The 22,658-nt window shown below is 36.5% G+C and overlaps 5 protein-coding genes across 6 annotated transcripts; 3 read left to right on the top strand and 2 right to left on the bottom strand.

Annotated features, from left to right (window-relative positions):
• Nucleotides 1-861: 861 nt before the first annotated feature.
• On the top strand, nt 862-2,678 carry LOC142538089 (transcription factor HHO2-like). The gene is made up of 5 exons (XM_075643527.1): nt 862-1,120; nt 1,225-1,461; nt 1,673-1,931; nt 2,163-2,239; nt 2,307-2,678. The coding sequence occupies exons 2-5, from the start codon at nt 1,336-1,338 to the stop codon at nt 2,430-2,432; spliced, it is 588 nt and encodes a 195-aa protein (XP_075499642.1). The 5' UTR covers nt 862-1,120; nt 1,225-1,335; the 3' UTR covers nt 2,433-2,678.
• A 1,744-nt stretch (nt 2,679-4,422) lies between these two features.
• On the top strand, nt 4,423-6,428 carry LOC142537017 (uncharacterized). Its single transcript, XM_075642532.1, has 3 exons — nt 4,423-4,883; nt 5,106-5,232; nt 5,939-6,428. Exons 1-3 carry the CDS (start codon nt 4,500-4,502, stop codon nt 6,157-6,159), a joined length of 732 nt encoding a protein of 243 aa, XP_075498647.1. The 5' UTR covers nt 4,423-4,499; the 3' UTR covers nt 6,160-6,428.
• A 981-nt stretch (nt 6,429-7,409) lies between these two features.
• On the top strand, nt 7,410-12,327 carry LOC142537016 (peptidyl-prolyl cis-trans isomerase CYP40-like). 2 transcript variants are annotated; one of them, XM_075642531.1, is made up of 9 exons: nt 7,410-8,076; nt 9,103-9,603; nt 9,827-9,914; nt 9,998-10,050; nt 10,805-10,909; nt 11,521-11,596; nt 11,737-11,774; nt 11,856-11,917; nt 12,011-12,327. In XM_075642531.1, exons 1-8 carry the CDS (start codon nt 7,906-7,908, stop codon nt 11,907-11,909), a joined length of 1,086 nt encoding a protein of 361 aa, XP_075498646.1. In that variant the 5' UTR covers nt 7,410-7,905; the 3' UTR covers nt 11,910-11,917; nt 12,011-12,327. The 2 variants fall into 2 exon arrangements, with proteins under 2 accessions (XP_075498646.1, XP_075498645.1); XM_075642530.1 differs by having other exon boundaries at nt 7,413-8,076; nt 12,016-12,317.
• Nucleotides 12,328-12,564: 237 nt separating this feature from the next.
• On the bottom strand, nt 12,565-15,498 carry LOC142537018 (patatin-like protein 5). The gene is made up of 4 exons (XM_075642533.1): nt 15,364-15,498; nt 14,303-14,416; nt 13,084-14,119; nt 12,565-12,984 (listed from the first exon to the last, which is right to left on the bottom strand). Exons 3-4 carry the CDS (start codon nt 13,339-13,341, stop codon nt 12,763-12,765), a joined length of 480 nt encoding a protein of 159 aa, XP_075498648.1. The 5' UTR covers nt 13,342-14,119; nt 14,303-14,416; nt 15,364-15,498; the 3' UTR covers nt 12,565-12,762.
• Nucleotides 15,214-20,644, bottom strand: LOC142537019 (uncharacterized). Its single transcript, XM_075642534.1, is given in 4 exon segments — nt 15,214-16,148; nt 16,150-17,277; nt 17,923-19,706; nt 20,434-20,644. Coding segments are annotated over 3 exon segments (2,235 nt in total). The 5' UTR covers nt 18,547-19,706; nt 20,434-20,644; the 3' UTR covers nt 15,214-15,665.
• Nucleotides 20,645-22,658: the final 2,014 nt, after the last annotated feature.

Below are 22,658 nucleotides of genomic sequence, written 5' to 3'. Positions count from 1 at the left end.
GTGCACCATTTATACGTGTCATTATTTTGTCGGAAAAAATTTGTGTGAGATGATCTCACGGGTCGTATTTTGTGAGACAGATCTCTTATTTGGATCATCCATGAAAAAATATTACTTTTTATGCTAAGAGTATTACTTTTTATTGTAAATATCGATAGGGTTGACCGTCTCTCAGATAAAAATTCGTGAGACCTGTCTTACAAGAGATCCTACTCTATTTTGTCGGTTTATGCAAGGGTTTTAGTTGTTGCGAAGGGTGTTATTATTTCTTTGAGATTATTTGGTTAAATTTCAAATTTATTGGCAAATAGAGTGTAAATAACAACAAAAAATAAAATGTAAATATGAACTCTCGATTATGATAGTATGCTTATATATTAATTACTATATATGATTTAAATTTTTATTTGGCAGTCAATCAAAACGTTTCGCAAACTTTCAATTAGTACACAGAAGCTAGCATCAACGGTGTCAAAATATGGGTTATTATACTCTTTGAAAAATACCATATTTCCCCCAATTTTCGTTAAAAGTAATTAAACATTCAAAAAAATTTAATTAATTATGTTATTTTACAAACAAAATTCCACTAACTTTTTGCACACTTTTTCAGTATTCTTGATCAAAATTTATTTTATATATGTATGTTGGAAAATACAATTATGATAAAAATTTAAAATCAATCAAATAAAACATGCTGATTCTGTGTCAAAAACATATAACCAACCAACCGAATCTTTTTATTACAACGAATCTGGTTGATTTCCTCCTTTACCCTTTCCTTTTATTTTTACTATTTTACACACATCTATATAATAGCCCCAGCCCTTTCGCTAAGTCTGAAAGCACACCAGAAAAGGATATACATAGAGACAAATCAGACAATCGGTTTTTGTGAGAGAAAAAATGGGTGAAATTTATAAAGAAATGAACTTAGATGGCGGCTCAACTTATGTTCCAAAAACGATAGCACAAGTCCTCACAGACGTTTCAATGGTGGATGATCTTGCAAAGAAAGCGTCCATGCTGGGATTTCATATCCATGAAATGGAAAAAGAGATTTCAAAAATTGAATATTTCAAACGGGAACTTCCTCAGTACATGCACTTCTTAGAGGACGGTCAGTTTTATCCCTCTTTGTCTGGGATTTATTTTTACGTCGATGAGCTTGCTTTTGGAGAATGCATAAAGAATTAATCTTTATTTATTGTGACGATTTTCTAGCGATCGAAACATTGAAGAAAGAGATGTTGAGGTGGAAGGGCCAAGAAAAAGGACCAGTAATGGTGGAATTCTCGCAGTCCAAGGGTAATTTGGAGGGGTGTGGCGGGGTAAATGGAACACTCGATATCAGCGAGAAAAAGAGCTGGATGCGTTCTGTTAATCTCTGGAGCACCCCTGTTCATTATGAAGAAGATAGCTTTGATACCAATCAAGAGCTCTGCTTTTCACCAAGAATCAGTTAAGCCTCTATTGCCTTTATCTTGCATTTTTCGAGGTAACATCAAATGTTCGAATATTAAGTAATTTTAATACATGCAATTAATTTGTGGTGGACTTTGGATAATTTTCCGAATAAGTGTGTGGGACCCCTAGTCAAAGCTGTGTTGGTCAAAACCCCAATGTGAAGATTTTACTTAATGGTTTCTTTTAAGCAATTTTTAATTTTCAGAGTCATAAAGGAAATCCCGGAGAGAAACTATTTGAGGGATATGCTCTAAAGAACAGGGGAGGGGCATTTCTTCCATATAAGAAACCAGGAAATAATGAAAGAGAAGCAGCTGATTCGGTCGATGGTATGGGGACATCCATTGATTTAAATGTAATAGCAGGGGACCAACAACTGCAGAAGAAGAAGCGGAGGCGTTGTTGGTCTCCGGAGCTGCACAAGAGGTTCATTGATGCATTGCATCAGCTCGGAGGGGTGCATGGTATGGATGACTATTGTCTATACAAAATTTGTTTATTTTTGATACGATGTTTTCTTTGGGGTTCTTTTATTGTTTTGTTCGAAGTGGTTGTGTATTTGGAGGAAACAATTTACATTGGGATATATGGGCATTAACTACATTTTTAATACATGTATGCACATGATGTTCACTCACTAGCTCAATGAAAAAAATGGAGAAAAATAAAATTTCAAGTCTTTGTTCATCATACAGAGGCCACACCGAAGCAGATAAAGGAATTGATGAAAGTCCATGGCCTCACCAATGATCAAGTCAAAAGCCATTTGCAGGTATCCCGAAAAGTATATAATCATTTACGATTAGTTCCAATATGAACGTATTTCGCTTTTTTCATAGAAATACAGGCTTCATGTTCGAAAGCTTTCCACTTCATATGTGGAGCCACTGGATACAGGCTCCTGGTTGACCCAAGATCGGCGTGGAGGTTTATCGAACCCAAAGTTAAAGAGAAAGAAGAAATAGCCCAAAGAGTTATAAGAACAGAGGAACAAGTCCAATGAAAAGCCCACATATAAATAAATAATTCAATCACAAAGCCCATGAAGAAATTATAATATATTGTTTTTGTTTTTAGCAAAACAGAAGAATATTTCTTTGTTTTGATAGTTACAACAAGATAAGCTAGGTGTCAGTGTCAATATATTATTCGATGAATTGAGTATAAGTGTACACGTTTTGCTTTGTAAATGAGGTGAGAATGATATCCAAATATTGATTCATCTCCTGCTTGTGTTCTCTGACTTGGTATCAGAGCTAGGAAATGGCTGATGCCTCTCCTAATACTCACCTCGGCTGATAATTCCTCTGCAACTAATCCTAACTTCCTACTCATTAATCCTGCTAACCAAATCACCATTGTTAAACTCACCGAGGAGAATTACCTCTTGTGAATCTCCATATTTTGGCTGGTATCAGGGGTCTTGGACTCGAGAGTTACATCTCAAATCCTCCTTCAATACCTCCTTGCACCACCTCTATTGAGGTTGTTAATCCTGATTTCGTTGTTTGGTGCCGACAAGACCAACTTCTTTTCTCATTTCTTTTTGCGTCCATGAGTGAGGGCGTCCAAGCTCAAATGATCGGCCGTGCATCTTCCATCCAGTTATGGAGCAGAGTTTCGACCATCTTTGCCACTCGGTCTAAAGCCCGAGTCATGCAATATAAGCTTCAACTTCAGACGCGTAAGAAAAGGGGTCTAAGCATGAAGGATTACATTGTTAAAATGAAGAGCTACATGGATACACTGGCTGCCTGTGGTCATCCTATTTTGGATGAAGACCAGATTCTATATATTCTCGGTAGTGTTGAGATGGAATATGATTCTGTGGTTGTTCGTGTAACCTCTAAATCTGATACTTTAAGTTTCTCGATGTTGGTGCTCTCCTCATGGCTCATGAAGGAAGGATCGAGGCTCACACTTTTAATGGTGTCACTCCACCTGTAGTTAACATTTTTACTGTCCCTCCAGAGTGTAAACCAGACTATCACTCCCATCAAATGTCCAGTAGAGGTCGGGGTCGTGGAAAATTTTCTCGAGGGGGTCAAAGACACTGGCATAATAATAACAACAAATCAGTTTGTCAAATATGTGGTTATATGGGACACGTTACTGAAATTTGCTACTATCGATTTGATCGAGATTATACACCCCCTCAGCGCCTCCTTGCACCCCTTCTAATTGTTCCAATAGATCATACCCTGCATCAGCTCTCACTACTACAAAATCAGAACCATCAACTGAGGAGTGGTGGTTCCCCGATTCTGGTACCTCTCATCACGTCACTAATGACCTTGCAAACCTCTCCATTGATTCTGAATACTCCGGGGGTAGAAAGATTCACATAGGCAATGATGCTGGTTTGTCTGTATCCCATATTGGCCAATTTAAATTCTCATTCCCTTCCTCATCATGCACGTTTCTTTTGAATAATCTTCTTCCGAAAAATCTGCTTAGTGTGAGCAAATTTGCTCAAGATAATCATGTCTTCTTTGAATTTCATGAGAATAAGATTTGTTGTGCTCCTTTAACAATTGTATTGAATGACCAACTATTCACGATAATTGTTTGTATTCCCTGTTTGGTGGTACTTTTATTCTCGATGGAATATGATTGAAAAAAGAAAGTACGGGTAAGAATTGATATTGCATAATGATACGAGAATGTGTAAAACTCATGTGAATGTGAACATCCATAATATACTTGGAAATAAAATTAATTAACTTAATAAATATAGGAGAATTTTTCATCCTTAATTTAATTTACGTAATATAATGGTACATACCCTCAAGGATAACACTAAAAACAATAACACAAAAGTTAGGGATTGAATTCAATCTTACGGCATATTAAAGGCCCTATAGAAGGCCTAAAAGCCCAATTACGGCATTAAAGGCCCTAAGAAGGCCTAAAAGCCCAATTCTCTGAAACTACGCTAATTAGCTTAATGAAGGTCGTGAGAAAATGAAACGAAAACCCTACACAAGTAAGAAGCCCGTTTGCCTCTCCACCATCCACAAAAGTTGTTTCAAATGTCGAAGTGGTGGCGCTCGGCCGCCGGGATTCTCAAGTCCGCCGCGGAATTAAGATCCAGCCGTCCATACCATACCATTCAAGCAGTCCCGAGGGAAATCTCGGGGCCTCGGATTTCCGCTCGTGATCGAGCTCAGGGGCGGATCCCCACCGTGGTATTCTCTCAAAACTATGTGCAAACAAACCCCAACGATCCTACGGCCATAACAGCTTCAGCATCAGTGTCTCGAAAACTTCTCCTCACTACCGAAAGGAAGCAGATCAAGGCTATCCTGAAGCATATCAAGCTTCCGTTTTTCTGCTCCACCACTTTTCCTCTGCAGATTCGAGCTGGGTCTGGGTCTTCCACTATACTTGAGACCAAAAGGGTCCTTCCAATCAAGGCTAGTTCGCTTGTTCCCTGCACTATGTATTTCGTTTCTTATTGTTATTTTTAAATTGTTCACGCATGCTTTAAGAATATTTGCTTGAATCGCTTTTTTTTTCGTATTATATTCATCCTTCATGGTTCCGTAGATTTAGCTTATCTGAGTTTGAATTGATAAAACGTATCAAATTGAAGTGGGAGTGTTTGGATTTCCTAATCGAAAGGTTTTGGTGTGTAGATTCACGTGGATGGAGATGGCAATGTACTCAATTTGGTGTTCGTATGGGCGGAAGATGGCACTGAACTGAAGGTGGACTTGCCAATTGTTTATACTGGAGAAGATGTTTGCCCTGGTCTCAAGAAAGGTTAACCTTCTTTCTATTTCCATTATATTTTTCAAGGCCAAGGTTGAGGGGTGTCAAATAGTTAAGGATCGAACTAAGCTGGGTTCTCGATGCTATGTTTTGGGAAATGCAACAAATTTAACAGAAAATGGAGATGGATATTTGATATTGACTTACTTACATAATTTGATAGAAAGGTCCATCATAAAGATGTATACTCCTTCAATTACCGATCATCTCGACCATATATTGTTAAGACTGCTCAGTTTGAAACTTTGCATGATATTGGATTCTTTAGCTTTTCGATTCATGACCATGATTCTTGTCTAAATAAGAACGATGGAGTGTTGAATCAGAATTATGTCATATATTTTGAATCTTCATACTAGTTATTTCATCTGTCTATATAAATATTATTTCTCTTTTTAGCAGAGGACTAGGATGGAACATTAGCAAAAGAGTTTTCAGAAACATGTTACAAACTTCAAGTAGAATTAGCTTATCTTTCAAAGTGTATAAATAGTATTAGAACATAGTTTTGATGTCTTGTCTGTATTTAACTAAAGGTAGTGAACCTAAACAACGTCGGAAATTTCCTATACAATGTTTCTCCAGAAATAGCAGTGAGGACAGATGTCAAAAGTGCGAACTTTATTTCGTTATTTATAAATATATGAGTAATGTTCTAAAATTTTCATATTACATGCATCCTGTCATGCAAAAACAGGGGGCAGCCTAAGTCGGATCAGAACGAGTTTGAAGTACTTATGCCCAGCCTACCAAATTCCCTCCAAAATAGAAGTGGATTTAAGTAACCTTGACATTGGGGACAAAGTTTTAATGCATGATGTTGTTGTTCATCCGAGCTTGAAGCTTCTCAGTAAGAATGAGACAATGCCTATTTGTAAAATTATGGCGACAAACATAGAAAACATGGAATCTGCATAGTACAGTCAGGCATATGTTCTGGGGATGCTAAAAAATGCTTGGAAAACCGTCCCAAGATCAATGGGAACAGACCAAGAAGAAAAGATTAGTGTGGTTATTCAGATTGTATCATGGTGATATCCACATATCGGCTTAATAAAATTTCTGAAATTCTTTATAATGGTTGTGACTTGTACGTACCGGACATAGACTAGGCCCCAGGCGCCTCTAGTTTTTCAACTTGAGTCTAAAGGTAATGTCAGAATGGAAAATCTTCAGTTTTCCTCCCCGTGCTTCGTGATCTCTTTCAAGTTATTCTAGTCATCTCAATCGCACAAAGTATCCTGTTGCTGCTTTTTTATTTTCTCCTTTGCATACATTCACCTAATCATTACCCAAATGTTTGTATGTTTATATTTATAATATAATATAACGAAGTAGATTAACTTTGATACCAAGACTAGGGTTACTGATGCTTCCGGATTGACTTAAATTTTAGCATGGTATAATAACTTGGTCTTCAGCCCAGTTTGATATCGTGGTCTATATGCATGCATGCAAGTATATCGGTTCGGTTTAACATTGATTTGGAGTGATAAAATTTCAAGAAATTTTAGGATTTTGCAAATATATGGAGGACCGGTCGCTCAACATTATTTAATTCTGAAGGTTAATTAAGAATTTAGTTTTGAATTAGTTTTCTCTTATTTGTTTGTATGTATGTATGTATGTATGTTATCGAAAAACTAAATAAATAAAACGATGCATATGTATGTTAGCTATTTCAAATTGATATAAAATGGCTCAAATTAGTGTGAAAGAACAAGATGATATGCCGTTCAAGAAGAAACAAGAATTAAGTTGTTCATGCATCAACTTAGGATCCACCCCAAGTTCAATCAGTTGAAACTGCTGCTCAGGCTCGATCGGGGAGATGAAGAGGACCGGACAAAGCTATGTGTGAGTGTGTGTATTCAGTTGTTGCTCCTACAGTTATCGGAGGTCTGCATTAATTTGCTTGATACTTAGTTGCTTTTGCTGTAGTAGGATGACACACAATCTTTAGTTTCTATGTACATCAAGAAAATAATTAAAGATATTAAAAACTTAATTAATTTCGAGTGAATTTTCATAAGAAAATTTGAATAATTCCTAAATATTTTTCCCACATATAAAACCAATCAAGAAAGAAAAAGTTAGATATCATAATATGAGACGATAAATCGAAAGATAGTTATAATTATCTGAAGAATATCTTCTTTTGCACACAAAAAAGAAATTTATTTGAAGAAAAGAAAAAGAAAGACATGGAGGCTGGTGGAGAAACGAAATGGCTCCACTGTATTGCAGAATTGCCATGGGCTACGTGACAACTTCCATGATCACGTACGGACTGCAAACCTAAGCCCAACCGTATCCATTTATATCGCATTTGTACACACATCTGTAACGATTGTACTCTCCCTCTCCCTCTCTCCCCCTCTCTCGACGCACCTACTCATGCTGACGCCTCGCTCACCGACCTTTCCTTTTCCCAGTTTTCACCAAAAACCGTCATAAATACCTATTAAAACCGCCTGCTCGACGAGGAATGCTCGCTGTTTGCCTTTTAGTCTTCGCCTTCTGTTTTCTTGTCACATTGTGCGCTTTTGTCTAAACCACTGGCGCTGCGCTCGAGGTTACCATTGGTTCGGGGTGGTTTTTGGTTTTTGCTTGCTGGATTGAAAAGCGTTTCCGAGTTTTGGGTTCTCTTTTCTTTGCGTGAAAATGGTTAATCCTAGGTGTTATTTGGATATCAGCATTGGAGGAGATATGGAGGGGCGAATAGTGGCGGAGTTGTATAAAGATGTGGTGCCCAAGACTGCGGAGAACTTTAGAGCTCTCTGCACTGGGGAAAAGGGTATTAGCCCTAAATCTGGTCTTCCTCTCCATTACAAGGTCGTTTCTGGTTTAGTGTTCGTCATGTGTAGTGCGTTCTCTTTTTTCCCTTATGCTTTGTTTGCTATTGATTGGGGATTATTTGTATTTGAGGAATGTATTTGATAAAGAGATTTGAAATGACTCTGTATTTTGAAGATTTGAAATCAGCTATACAGCAGACATAAACGCTCGATGAATTTAAAACGATGGTTTGATCCATCCAACTTTCTGAAAGAATTCTGATCAACTCTTGTTTCACAGTCGAACATTGTGTCAAATACCTCATCCTTGTTATTAAAAATTATATATTTCTGAAATGACTGCTTTTCCGTTTACCAATTAGTTGGTAAAAATTGGTTATGCTTCTTTTATTTATTGCTGTTATTTATTGATAGATGGAAGCATTCATCTTCCTTTTGGTATCACACAAGTCAGCAGAATCGAAATCTTATAGTGTTCAAATTATCTATTGTCTTGGTAAAATGAATGTATATTTGTCCCAGAATGTCTATTTGTCGTCAATGACTAATGAATGATTAATGCATTCATGATTCCCAAAGTTCATGCAGATCCATACAGCACACTTATTTATCACAATTTACTTAAGAAATTTCTGTTTCTGTTTCCTTTATTCTTGACCTTTGCCCTGAAAAAAGCTTTTGTGAATTCTTTTCCTTAGGTTGGTTGATGGTATTCTATAAGAAACCATGTTGTCTATAATTTTAGGCCCCGGAGGTGGTCAAAACAATATTTTAACACTAACAAAGGTGGCCCAGACGATAATTCTATACTTTAATAATGCATTGCACCCTCTTGTGGGTAATTTGAAGATCGTGGAATAGTTAATATCTGAGCTTTGGATGTAGCTGTTGACCGGCTTTACACAAATTAACATCCAAAAGAACAACCCAAAACCTGCTTAATAAAATATAAAGATGATTGTGTTGGTATGATTTGAACTGTGACTTCCTACTCCAAAAACAAGTGGGAATATTTCCAGAAGTTCAACTTCATTAAATAATAAAATCTAAATGTTTAATGCAGGGTACGCACTTCAATCGTGTTATCAGAGGTTTAATGGTGCAAGGTGGTGATATATGTTCTGGAAATGGAGTGGACGGTGAATCCATTTATGGGTTAAAATTTGAAGATGAAAATTTTGAGCTCAAACACTCTCGGAAAGGGATGTTGTCAATGGCTAATTCAGGGCCAAATAGCAATGGATCTCAATTTTTCATTGTTACAACTCAAGCCACCCATCTTGATGGGAAGCATGTCGTATTTGGAAAGGTGATCAAAGGATTAGGATTGGTTCGGGCAATTGAGTATGTAACAACGACAGATGATTACCATCCCACTATTGATGTCATAATAGTTGATTGTGGAGAAATTCCTGAGGGGGCCGATGATGGGATAATTAACTTCTTTAAAGATGGTGATGTATATCCTGATTGGCCGGTGGATCTTGATGCAAAACCGGATGACATCTCATGGTTGATAACTGCAGTAGATTCCATCAAAGTCTTAGGAAATGAGTGGTACAAGGTGGTTACATTTGATAATTTTTATATCCTTCAAGTTTTACTGTCGGTAGCTTGTCTTCGTAACTGTAAATTGACCTTTACAGTGCCTGCTATAAATCTCTGACAGTATTTAATTTAATCTTGATTTACTTTTTCTAAATGGTTTATGTTAAGAACACAGCAATTCATGGGTTATCCAGTCTTCATTTTTTCTGCCACGATGTTTTAAATTTCTGCATCTACAGAAGGAAGACTACAAGATGGCCATTAGAAAGTACCGAAAGGCTCTCAAGTATCTGGATTTATGCTGGGAGATGAAGGACATTAATGAAGGTGAATGCAATAATGTTTATCAACTGAATCTGAGTAACAGGCGCCCTTCATTATCTTATTTCCTGATCCTCGTGTTTCTACAGTGCAGAGTGAGTCTCTGAGAAAAACGAAGTCTCAGATCCTTACAAATAGTTCTGTGAGTTCATATTCTCTTTCCCTCATACCCGTACCATTTTCTTTCGTGGATCACCTACCATTATACCTTAAGTAACTACCTATTTTTGCATGTTAGTTTCATTTCTTAATGGAAGGTTACTTTTATGATCCCTAGTTGTGGATCGTGTTAGGGGGTTGATGGAATTATGATGAAAGTTGAGGGTCGTTTTGGAGACAAGTCACGAGCTTGTAGATGGTTTGAGGCTCGTTAAAGAGAACCTTGTGATCTTTTAGTATTAGGCTTTTAAGAAAATTCCAGCTTAATTATTTATTTTCTTGCAATAACTTATAAATAAATAGAATCCTTCTCCATGTCAACCACTAAAAGATCTATAAATTTCCCTACTAACTGCTATAGATAAAGTCAAATCTTAACATAAATAGAATAACACAAGGTGAATGTATTGATCCTACTATTCAAAATAAGATAAGATAACAACAAACTCTATCTCTAAATAAAAGATTATAGGGGCATGAACTTTCCATCTTGTTTCTATCTTGTTGTAGGCCCGAGACTGTTGCTTGATCTTTTTTTAGGGCATTGTTGTTACCTTTACTTAGTTCCTCTGAAATTGAAAGCACTACCACTGGTTTGACAATCTAACCAACTTTTTTAAAAGGTTGAATGAATAGTTCTCTTTTTCCCTGTATAACATACTTATACTGCAGAAGATCAAGACATGCTGAGCCCTGTATTTTACTTTCGGGGCTAATGATTTGAATCCTTGTTTTAGGTCTGCAAGTTGAAGTTAGGAAATCTTAAAGGAGCATTGCTGGATGCAGACTTTGCAATTCGTGATGGTAAAGATAATGCAAAAGCTTTCTACCGCCAAGGCCAGGTTGGTGCCTGATATTAGATATTTTTTTCTCTGACTTGTTTTTTAAATGTCATTCTATGTTCATATGCTTCCTCACAGATTTGTTTTTCCTTTGCTGCCTTTGTTTTAATGTGTTCTTTTAGATTTTCTTCTGTAAGATGATGTTTGCGTTAAACATGCTTTCGCTGTGTTCTATAGGTGTTTGCTTTGTTGATATGTTTGTTTTGTTGATCTTAAATTTTCATATATTTCAAAAGCCATAACCACCCCCCTTTAATTATAGCTAGGCTCTTCCTATTCCAGTCTGTCCTAATCTTTTATTTCCCCAATAAACACGAACAAACTCCATCAATTCATGACTTCATATCATCCCTCAGAACCTTTCCATTTCCGTGTCACTGAAAAAAAAATGATGAAATAAAGCAAAGAAAAAAATTGTTCAAATATTTTGAGTCAGTTAATCAGTGGTGGTTCCAATAAGATTAAACTCAGAAACTTGTTTGCTTCATGTTTCTTCTAGTTATTTTATATGGATTCACCTCTGTCTGGAGAAATTATCTCAGTTACCTGAAAGCTTTTCCTACCCGTAAACTGCCATGCACAAATTCTAGTTTTGCTGCTATCTTTTTCAGGTGTATATGGCACTCAACTACATAGATGCAGCTGTTGAAAGTTTTAAGGAAGCATTAAAGTTGGAGCCAAATGATAGTAAGGACCCCATCCCCACCGCCTTTTCTTCTACAAAATTAGGTTAAATTCGTAGATATCGGTGACAATACTTAATGTTAATTTTGTTAGTTTCATATGTGAAATGGCTGTATAATCGAATTGATATTTTTTCTTTATAGGTGGTATAAAGAAAGAGCTTGCTATTGCAAAGAAGAAGGTAGCCACCTTTCCAATTTATATGTACAGTTAAATGATATATGTAGATTTAGTAGTTTTAATTTGTAGACATCGTTAACAGATTGCTGACAGACTTGAACAAGAGAGAAAGGCATTCTCGAGAATGTTTCAGTAGAGATTAAGGTGTTTTGTTTTTTTCTATTTAGTTTTCATTTTTTCACCTTTTTTTTTTGTATTCTTGATTCAAGCTGATTGACATATTTTTTTGGATTGAAGTACAGGTTACTGATAACATGATGTGGCTTTAAACTCCTTTGGTCCTGCAAAAATGTTTTAAAGAATTGCAAGACAATATGCCACCGTCACTTCACCAAATTTTGCCCAAATGTGTTTCACAGCCAATAGTTTTGTGGTCTAACATTAACTTGTGAGCTTATGGATATTTCTGATTGACATTGATCTCTACATTACCGATCATTTGAAATATTTTGGCAACTCACTCCGTACAAAAAAGCATTATATTTGAACAAAATTTGACTATCTTTTTTTTATTGACTTGGTAACTGGTTTTGTTGTTGAATTGCTGTTCTGGATTTCATTTGTTGTCTAATGTTGGTTCGATTACTAATTCGTCTTCTTGCTCAAGAGTTGAGGGCAAGGCTCAATTTTCTAGCTTCGATTGAGGCTCAATTTTCTAGCTTCGATTGAGGCTCAATTTTCATGCTATCAAATTTCTTGCAAATTGATGTAAAGTAGAGATGTGGGATAATACATAGCTGGAGCCGGGAAAATTGCAGCACTATAATGCATGGGAATAGGAAGAGCGCGAAAATATCATATCAACCACCAAAATAAATGAAAATGTCCAAAGATTCATTTCAGTTGACAATTTACAACTCATGGATCATTGAAGTATTATAAGTGAACACTCAACCACTTCATTTATGTAATATTCATATGCCTGAAGACAGACTGGACATGCAATGGGTGAATTTCAAGCAATTTAAGATGAAATAGAATCCTTCAAATTAACGGGACCGGGCTTTCTTTTCCTCCGACAGCCACTTGGCTAACCGGATAAGAGCTACCTCATTGGTGCCCTCTCCCTGAACTGGCTCCGCCGTGCCTGTCTCCAGATTAAACCACGAAACAGGTTTCTTCAATAAGCTCTTTCCGAGTTGGACAAGGTTCTGCAAATTCAAGTTAGTCGAAACATCGAGCAGCGTCGCGTCTCCGGTCAATCTATCTTCCTTCTCATCAAAATTCAAAACCCAAAGAAAGTTATGCGTGTAATCTCATAAAACAGTTGGCTATGCTACAGCATGACAAATTTTCGATTTTAATACCACCTGTATACATAGATAATTTTCTTCGTTGCCCAATAATTGGAATAAAGTGAAGATATGAATATCAACCATATCAGAGCTCGCATCCTGAGAAGCTTCGATCAACGGGGTGACTCCTTCGTTGTATACCCAACCCACCACTCCCCAATTGGCAGCCTCCCTTGCCTTGTACTTACGTCCAACAGATTGGGCTATTCCCGTGCCAAGCGATAGGACCAGTAACTTCTTGCCATCCAGGGCATGTTCTAAGCCCATCGACATTTCTTTGGAAATGTGTACTATAGACGCAAGTGCCCGCGTTCAGCTCAGTTGAATATGTATGTTTATTTAAATTATCTTAAGCTAGAATTCACGTTTTGGTTACACGCAACGGATTATTTGCAGCGACGATAAGGTCGAATGTGCGAGTCTTTCCATTGGAATCCTTTGTCTCAAAGTAATGTGGTGAAAGAAAAGTGGGAGCAGCTGCAAAGGTACCCAAGCACACATATGATAATAAAGCATTCTTGGAAACCTCTGTTTTTCCTTTTCAAAATATCAATGAAACTGATGTAATTCAAAATTTAAGTTTTTAGTAACAAAATTTCCATCACATTGAAGCGTTAATTGTTTTTCTTTATTAACGTACATTTTTCTGCAAGTATGCTCAACAAGTAGAATTGATACCTTGGTCAAACTACTGATCAGAAAAGATGCATTCGTTTTCCTCTTGAACCAAGTGAACCAGCTTTGTTTCCACAAAGTGGTAGGTGCCAAAATTACCGTTCTTGAACTCAGAAGAATTGTATAGGATCTTGAACCTGATACGACGTATTTTTGCCTGTACATCTTAAACTTCTTCTCTTCATCAAGCTTTTAGCATGTATTTCCAGACTTCCAGTGGCAGTATGGGAATAGGATAGAAGGGAGCATGCAGCAGTGTCATCATTTAATCTGGTGACATAGGAGGATAGATCATTCTGATTCTCGACAAAAGCTTTGTATAATCCAGGCAATTTATATCCCATCGGCACAAACTTCTCCCCTCAGTTATAGAGCACTAGAGTCACAAGGGAAAAAAGGAAGAGTTACCTCTGTCAATGAACCAGTAAAAAGGATTTCATTTGCATTTATTTAAAGAGCAATTCTTTTCCTGGTTAGTACAGGTGAAAGTAAACAAAAATTAGCTATGCAATTCATCATTATACAAGGAATAACTCGTGTTGACTAAATTAAGACAAACCTTATATCTCATCTCCTTTTCACAATAGCCAGCTCCGGATGACACCATTAGTGATCGGAATCTAAGTAAATGTCAATCAGGAATACAACCACCACCAAAGCTTGGTGTCCCATGCTAAAATAGGCGCAGGCAGCATTTCATTCAAGATTAAGAGCAATCATATCAACTAAGTGATGAATAATGCAACATATGAATATCAAAATACCGGAAGGAAGGTTCAAATCATGAAAATTTTATAAAGTCCAGAAACAGTATTTTCATTGTTATTGAAATTCCATATACCCCATATGACACTGGCAAATATCGAATATCACAAGTGAAGAAACAAAGGGAACTAATAAACAAGGCGGGAACTAGGTTTAGTTGTAGTCGAATTGGGGGGAAAATTGAAATTGAAAGCGGCCGGAATATGGAACAGAGGCCAGACAATCTAACTACAACAAACAAAGACAAAAACCATACAAGCTTAAAAATAAACCATCGATACATTGATGTTTTCATTACTATGCAAAAAAAAAGGGAGAATCATTCACAAAAACTTTGCAGTTACGAAAATAATAAAACTTTTGTTGACTTGAATTAAGCTTGCTCACATGCATAACAACTGAACCAATACTCGAAGATGGCTTGAAGCACATCCATGGTCCATGGATGCCAAGTTTTATATGAAACAATAGAAGCCTCCCAAAAAATGAAACAAAACAAGTACGAAACAGGTTTTTAAACTGGTGCAACAATTGATTTTTCATCACCAATGACCATGAACGACCAAGTACCCCCCGAAATACTGTAGAACTGTAAAACCCGGAATTATCAACTTTTAGTGTTAATCTTTACTAGGATGTTGTTAAACTTTATACTCAGGTTCCTTCCGCCGAAATTGCTTAGTCAAATAAATTTTAAAAAAACAGTAAAAAGAACGATTGCTTATTCATAACTTGCTAATTCATTACCCTCCATCTTGGAATTTACAGGGTTTAAAAGAGAGTTTGTGAAGAGGGTTGGAGGGCCTCTCACAAAGAAGCTCTCAGAGTTACTTTCTATAGCGCGGGGACACTTACTAGGGGAATCATTTGGCGAGTGGGTAAAGGGAAGTTCAAACAGATGATCCCCCCATATATCATAAGTAAATTTTTCCTCAAGACCTGCCTTCTCCTCTACACTGATCTCTTTCTTGAACAAGGTCTTCTCCTCGTGCTCACCAGATTTCTGGTTTTGAAGTTTGGATCCAGGTGCCCGGGCATGAGGAGCAATTCTCGATGTTGAAGCTAAATATGGAGACTGACATGCCCAGGATGGGGCAGCTCTCCAAGCACTAGGAAACGTTGCAGAAGGCAATAGAACAGCCCTGGAAGCCACATTCCTAGTCAAACTCTGGCCTTTCTAGAGGGGAGCAGCCCAGATTTTTGTTCCCGCATTTTGAAGAAACCTCAATTTCCAGAAGATTGACCATAGAGGGAGTATTAGAGATTTCTTCATCATCACATTTCTGGTCAGGTGTCTGAGCAAATGGGTTTCTATTCTCCACAAATTGTTCCCCATCAGGAGACACTAGACACGATCGTTTAGGAATTATGGATGAAACAGGAGACAAAGGAGATGAAGGGGTAGAATTGCCACTCTGACTGCTTGACAACTCAAAAAGTCCGATAGTAGAACTCTTTTTCTTTTTCCGCCTCCTTACCTTTTCTTTCGCAATGATAACCCTCAGGTTTCTTGAGTCAGTTGCATCTTGCGCATCAGAATTCACAACACATAAAGATTTTGACAGTCCTGACGCTAATCTGAACTCTGATTGAGCACCCAACAGAGTGTTATTTTTCATCTGATATTTTGCAGCAGGATCAATCATGCCCTTCGCCAGAGATATTACAATCAAGAGATTTACCAGAAGATTCCAAGGTCAATGCTTCTTCTTTTTCAAATGACCGTAGTTCTATGAGATTCATAGTGGAAGAGGATTTTTTTCCACTTTTAATTTCATGAGAAAAAAAGGCAGTAAAACAGGGAAGAAGGAGACTGACCAGCAAAAACGACAAGGTGGCAGCAACAAGGACCACAACCACAGCTTTCTTGACAAGTATCCAGAACATCGATCTTTTGCAGAAGTCCATCATGTACGTTGGTAAACTTGCTTTCATAGGTATCACAAGAATCCCAGTAGCCAAAACCAGCTCAAGGTTCCTCTGTATTCTGGCCGAGGAAAAATCAGTCTGGTAAGATAGTTGAAGCCTCATAGATTCTCCAGGTTGAAGAGAAAAACCTTTACAATTACGTACTCTAAACCCATCCAAACCACATTTTGAACCTGAAACATCAATTCGTATAACCTCCATAGAAAGATCACCCGAGTTCTTGGCATAGACCTCTTTTGTCAGGGGCTGGTAGCAGGAAGAACTTTTCTCCGTAGAGGCAAAAGATGAAAAATTTAGTTTAATTGGCAATTTTAGTTTAAATTCTAAACCTTGCACAGGTTCAGATTCCTCCAGCAACACCATTGAGAGTGAACCTCCAAATCCTTGCAGCGAAATCCACTCGACACCAGAGAGATTGTTTCTAACCAAAGCTGAACTTCTCCACTCACATCGATTGGACGGTTGAAAAAGAATTGGACCAAAAAATGCACTACCATGAGGATGAATAAGCGCCTCAGTTATTGCATTGTCTGCCAACGAAAACCCATACCTTATTGGTGAAGATAATTTATCGCTCAGAAAAGTCTTAGATGAAGAAGGTAGTAAAAGAAACTCCGATGTCTTGCACTTATCGATGACTTCCCCAGAATTTAAAATAAGTTGCGTAGCAATTGGTTGTTGGCTCGGGTTTTTAACAGCAATCCACTGGGAGCAATAATTTCCAACATGAACCGTTGGAAATAGTAATTCATTATCATCAAGAACAGACATAAAATTTGCAGTTGCTTGCGATTTCCAATTCCTCAGAACAAATTTTTCCGCTTCACTTGAATCCATGGCCTTCAAATAATTATTAGCACAATTCAAGGTTACTCACAAAACAACTTGAAATAATTTAGATTAAACTCAAAGATCATTGAAGCAACAAAACAAGTGATATTTTCAGGACATATTATCAATTAAAACCAGAAAAAAGGCATAAAGCACAAAATATATATTGTCGCGAACATGCAGGTGATCGCATTTTGGAACTAAATTGCAGCAATTTTTTCTGGCCATCACAGTGATGTGGTCGACTAAGTAATGTGGTATGTAAAAAGCCTGAACCTTTGCATTATTTAAAAGACCAGATCCAGCAATCTGTTCTCTCTGCTTCAAGTATTGAAATCTGGACATCATTATGATTTGCAGAACGACACTCAATTGCAATTCAATACCTCATGAAATGTGGTACGCCAAGGGTAAGCAATCATGTTTTTTTGATTTTCCAGTTCATCAAAAGTATAAATGTATGTTTTTGCTCCATTAAGTTAGAACACATGCAACTACCAACCATAGCCAGCGAACAACAAAAGTTCAGGCACTCAATGTAGCAACAAGAGACCAAAATACCAATTCAAAGATTAAAGAAGTGTCATGGAAAAATCACACGCTAATCCAAGAAAATTTGTTTCAAGAAAGAGACAAGAGGCAGAATCCCTTTACCTTGGTCTCAGAAGGTGCCTGAATGCTGCTTCTGTAAGATGTTTGTCTTCCTTTGATATAAACAATATTGTTGATTTTTTGTGCATATTCTACAGAAGGATCTAACTCCTTATCTTTGGAGCAGATATTGATTACATCTATGCAAGGTATTTCTATCTGAGAAATTCTAGAGTCATTTATCCATACAAGTAATTTGCAGTCCAAGTCTGCTCGGGGTGTTCCTAGATGAGTGTAATTGAGAATAGCCACTTGTGTGGTGGACTGAGGAAAAAGTAAGAGTCCTTCAACTGACTTGATTTCAAAAGTATTTGTACCATTTCCGGCTTCGCTGACCTTGATCGCATTCAATAGATATGGATGATTGTTTCTCACTGCCAGGGCGAAGGTGCTAGATCCATTTGATCTGCATGGAACTAAGGTCTCTAGAAAAACAGAAACATTGCCTGTATCCATAGCTGAGTGTGGACTCAGTTCCACATCAAGGGGTATCATAAGAGTATCAATCCTATTTGTAGATGATCTCAACAACAAACAGAAAGCACCACCAACTTTTCCTTCAAAAAGTAGTGAAAAGTCTAATTCCATGACAGACTCGGTTTTTAGAGGAGCAATCTCCCAATTCATGTGTGGCCTCATGAAAATGTGTGGTGAGCCAACTACGCCACTTTCCACATCCAACCAATCTTTAGCACTTCAATATATAGTAGTCACTTGTATCCTCCACAGTGTGAATGCGGCAAACAGCTTTTGATGAACCTGAAGTATTTCCCGAAGAAACAGAGATCCAAGCATTTATCTCCTCCACGTAGAGAGTTTCATTGAAAGGATTAAACAAAGACAGATTCTTTCTCCACCTTCCAATGGAGGAAACATTAAGATCAATCAAAGGCTTTATCAAATAAGGTGACTCAACAGCAAAGCCTTTAGCATGAACAAGGAAACCACCAATACTTGTCTGTAAAACCAGTTGGGTCGATGATAATCCCAACTCTGTGGGGAAAAAAATAAAGCATATTGATGCAACCTCCCCTGGTGCCAATAATGTTTCACTAAAATTGCAAGGATAAAAATGCAAGTTGCTACTATAAGGGTGATAGATACTCAAATTTCTGTCATCACCTATATTCTTCACTGTTAAAAACGCTAAGGAAGGATGATACATATTCTTACGTCCCCAATCCAGCAGTGAAGGATTTATTTCCACAGGAGGGATAGACAAGTCATCCAAAGAGTCATATTTCACAGTATCAACATGTTTCCCTGATTTTGATATGAGAGTTTTATAGTCAGGTGATGGCCTTGTGCAAGAGGAAATTTCTGTTTGTCGTTCAAAACCATTTTCCTGCTGCAAAGAACACAAAATGGTTCTCCCATCCGATAACTGGAAGATAGTACGGTCAAGTGACCTACTTATGCTGCTACCTACTTGCTTCAGTCCAGAGGAAAAATCCCCAGAATCATCTAACACTTCTAATTTAGAATCAATTTCATCAAACAAAACCCCAGACAACGTTGACGGGAAACAGAAAGAATTCAAAGGCAGGCATATGTTTTCAAGACCACGTTGCTGCACAGTACTACTCGAAACCATTTCTGAACTATTATGACCACCAAATACATCAGAATAGCTTGTATCGAAATTGGCCCCATAGGACCTACACGTCTCAGTATCCAACTGATTTGACGCTTCGGTTACAGGGTAACGCTTGCAAGTTACAAGAGCCAACACAGAACACAACAGAACCACCGCACAGCACAGATTCTTGGCAAAGTGAACCACGTCCCTGGATAGAAAATCGTTATTAATATGTCCATTTGAAGAAATCCTCAATGATTTAAACAATGGAAACGAAAAATAAACATAAACGAAGTTAGGAGGAAAAGAAATTCAGGGAGGTTTTTTCAAGAAAATCGTCTCAGAAGAAAGACAGAACTTGTAAGGTAACTAACTCATTTATGAACTAAAAGACTATGGCCAAAAAATTTCAATGACTAACAACAGATATTCATATTTTCGCGAGATACCAAACAAACCCATCACCAAAAAAACAAGAGTTCTTCGAACGAAAGGCTGTAATAGAAGAAAAACTTCAGATTTTCAAACCAAAAAAAAAAATTTCATAGCGCCATCATTATTAATCTGGCTTTGACTAGATTGGTTAGAATCTCAACTAATTAATAAATACTCCCCAAAAAAGAATAAACCAAAAATTATAACCTCGAAGAGAAACCAATCACACGTCACTTTAGCTACAGCATAACATCAGAAGTTCAGGACAATCAACCCAATGACACGGTTGGAAAGCTAGACTTTGTTCACAAGACCCGGAAAGTCTCCCCTTTAAACACCAGCTCCGAAAAAACATTTTTAACTTAAAACATCAAACTTCACGCAGGATTAAAAACAAACGCTCTTAACTGTCTGATTATCAAAGATACTCCCAGAAAACAGCGAAAGAAAAAAGCCAGCACAAAACAGAAAAAAGAAAAAACAAAAATGAATGAGTTTACCGGAGGCGTAACATGGATAAGAGCCTCAGTATGAGACCTTCGATAATTAGGGTTTGAGATACCATTCTCAAAGCAAGGCTGCACCATCTATACGATAATCAAAAAATATATATCAAAACTCCAAGAATTTGAAATTTAGGCCTCTTCATATTCAGCTCAAAAAAAGAAAGTGGGTGCTGATGAAAACGGGGTGAATGGCCTGATGAACTTGAAAATAATAATAACAATAAAAAAAAAAACCCCACCTCTGCTGAATTTATTCTCTTTTGCCCCCTTGAGTTTTGGTTATTACGAGGCAAGGTACATTGAATTTGAAGGGAAGTACAAGGCTATGATAGTGACAGTGTGTTCTCAAAACTACATGGTTTTTGCTGAGTCTATTCATTTATGGACTAATTTCAAAGTTTAAATCGAAGATTAATTACTATATAGATATTTTACTTAATATAAAAATTTTGATAAAAATATAAGCAAATATTGAATTATAAACGGTCGTGGTGGAGCTGAACTTTGATAAGATTGAGATTTTAATCTAACTTAATTTCAAAAGCTAGTTATTATAGTTGAGTTATGTCCAAGTCTCAATATTAATAGTTGGTTATTTTATTTTTTATCGATAAAATTAAATAACTTACCATTTTGAATGAAACGGTGTAGAATTCTTATATTTATCAACATATAATATAATAGTAGTGAGGATGAACTTGGAAATGCCTTGTTTTGAAATGGTGGGCCGTGCAAGAAATATTCTTCCGGCACATAACTATTTTCTGATCACCCATTTGACACACAAGTTCATTCCATTTTATCGAGAAGGAATAAGTGATTTCGGCCATATTCTATTTATCCGCCACTCTTTAAAGTCTAAGATAATAGGAATATATTATATTTATTAGGCAAAAAATTGTGTGAGCCGGTCTCACGGGTCGTATTTTGTAAGACATTACTTTTATGCTAAGAGTATTACTTTTTATTGTGAATATCGATAGGATTGACCCGTCTCATAGATAAAGATTCGTAAGGCCGTCTCACAAGATACATATCATATCCATTAATAATGTACAGTCTCGACTTTGTTGTTAAATTTAACGAAGCATTAATGAAAACTAATATTGTTATTTTTAAATTTTTTTATAAAGAAGAAACTCGCGATCGTTATCCTTCCATGTGCACAGAGAAATTTTCAAACTAAGATAATAACATGTAAATCACATTAATTAAATAAATCGTAATTGGAAATTTTTTATTTTTTAATTGATAATTAGGATTGTTGTGCTAGCTATGACGCATCGTATATTAATTGTCACTGTCCTAACTTGCTAATGAAATATGATTTATTTATTATACTAAAAAATGTGTAGGCGTCTATGTTTTATTATTATAACTATCATGTTGCCACTTGACGCCTGACGGGTACCAACTTGGGGCACAAATGAATATTATTCTCATTACTATTAAAAATATTAAAGTAGGTTTTGTGTGAGACGATCTTACGAATCTTTATCTGTGATACGGGTCAATCATACCGATATTCACAATAAAAATTAATACTCTTATCATAAAAAGTAATATTGTTTCATGGATGACCCAAATAAAAAATCTGTCTCACAAAATACGATCCGTGAGATCGTCTCACACATGTTTCTACCTAAAAAGAAATAGAAAGCAGCTTTCAGAAGACATATTTCCATTTCTTCTGTCCTAAATTTGTGATAATTCATGATATTATTTTGTACATGAAAAAAAAAACAATCTACATTCTATACATCGAGCTTTGAATGTATAGTGGATGAAGTTATAACATTTTTTACTTGAATCTTGATGTTGATGAAATTGGATTAAATTAGTACGTGTTATTAATATTATAATCATTGTTATTTTTTCTCATAAGTTATTCTAGTTTTCATATAAACCCGAGATAAAATCTAATTTAATTCTTCTTTTTCATGCGAACTATAAGATATTAAATGATTATATATATTTATTTTATCTAAATTGTGAATTAAACTCTACCTCATTTTTTTATAATGTAATAATTTATTATTACCACGTCATAATCTATCCACGAATGAAACGGTGAAATTGGTTTCCTATGGGTAATGGATCATATGTGATGGGTGCAATAATTGTTCATAATTGGTAGAGCGATCAAATCGTGGTGCTTGAATTGCTGTGCAATTTAAAAGATTTGAGTTGCACCATTACCACTAGCTATAACTTTTGGT

The sequence above is a fragment of the Primulina tabacum genome, chromosome 2 (assembly GCF_025594145.1).
Source record: "Primulina tabacum isolate GXHZ01 chromosome 2, ASM2559414v2, whole genome shotgun sequence".
Classification (NCBI taxonomy): Eukaryota; Viridiplantae; Streptophyta; class Magnoliopsida; order Lamiales; family Gesneriaceae; genus Primulina; species Primulina tabacum.
The sequence above is the reverse complement of the archived record's forward strand: the minus strand, read 5'-3'. Positions and strand labels throughout refer to the sequence as shown.

Coding starts and splice junctions, on each gene's coding strand:
- LOC142537016 (XM_075642531.1), top strand. CDS start 7,906: ATGGTTAATCCTAGGTGTTATTTGGATATCAGCATTGGAGGAGATATG. Junction 11,597..11,736: donor AAAGTTGGAGCCAAATGATA/GTAAGGACCCCA, acceptor TTTTCTTTATAG/GTGGTATAAAGAAAGAGCTT. Junction 11,775..11,855: donor TTGCTATTGCAAAGAAGAAG/GTAGCCACCTTT, acceptor CATCGTTAACAG/ATTGCTGACAGACTTGAACA.
- LOC142537018 (XM_075642533.1), bottom strand. CDS start 13,341: ATGTCGATGGGCTTAGAACATGCCCTGGATGGCAAGAAGTTACTGGTC. Junction 12,985..13,083: donor AAAATTATCTATGTATACAG/GTGGTATTAAAA, acceptor TTTGATGAGAAG/GAAGATAGATTGACCGGAGA.
- LOC142538089 (XM_075643527.1), top strand. CDS start 1,336: ATGGAACACTCGATATCAGCGAGAAAAAGAGCTGGATGCGTTCTGTTA. Junction 1,462..1,672: donor CTGCTTTTCACCAAGAATCA/GTTAAGCCTCTA, acceptor TTTAATTTTCAG/AGTCATAAAGGAAATCCCGG. Junction 1,932..2,162: donor TCAGCTCGGAGGGGTGCATG/GTATGGATGACT, acceptor TTCATCATACAG/AGGCCACACCGAAGCAGATA.
- LOC142537017 (XM_075642532.1), top strand. CDS start 4,500: ATGTCGAAGTGGTGGCGCTCGGCCGCCGGGATTCTCAAGTCCGCCGCG. Junction 4,884..5,105: donor AAAGGGTCCTTCCAATCAAG/GCTAGTTCGCTT, acceptor TTTGGTGTGTAG/ATTCACGTGGATGGAGATGG. Junction 5,233..5,938: donor TTGCCCTGGTCTCAAGAAAG/GTTAACCTTCTT, acceptor ATGCAAAAACAG/GGGGCAGCCTAAGTCGGATC.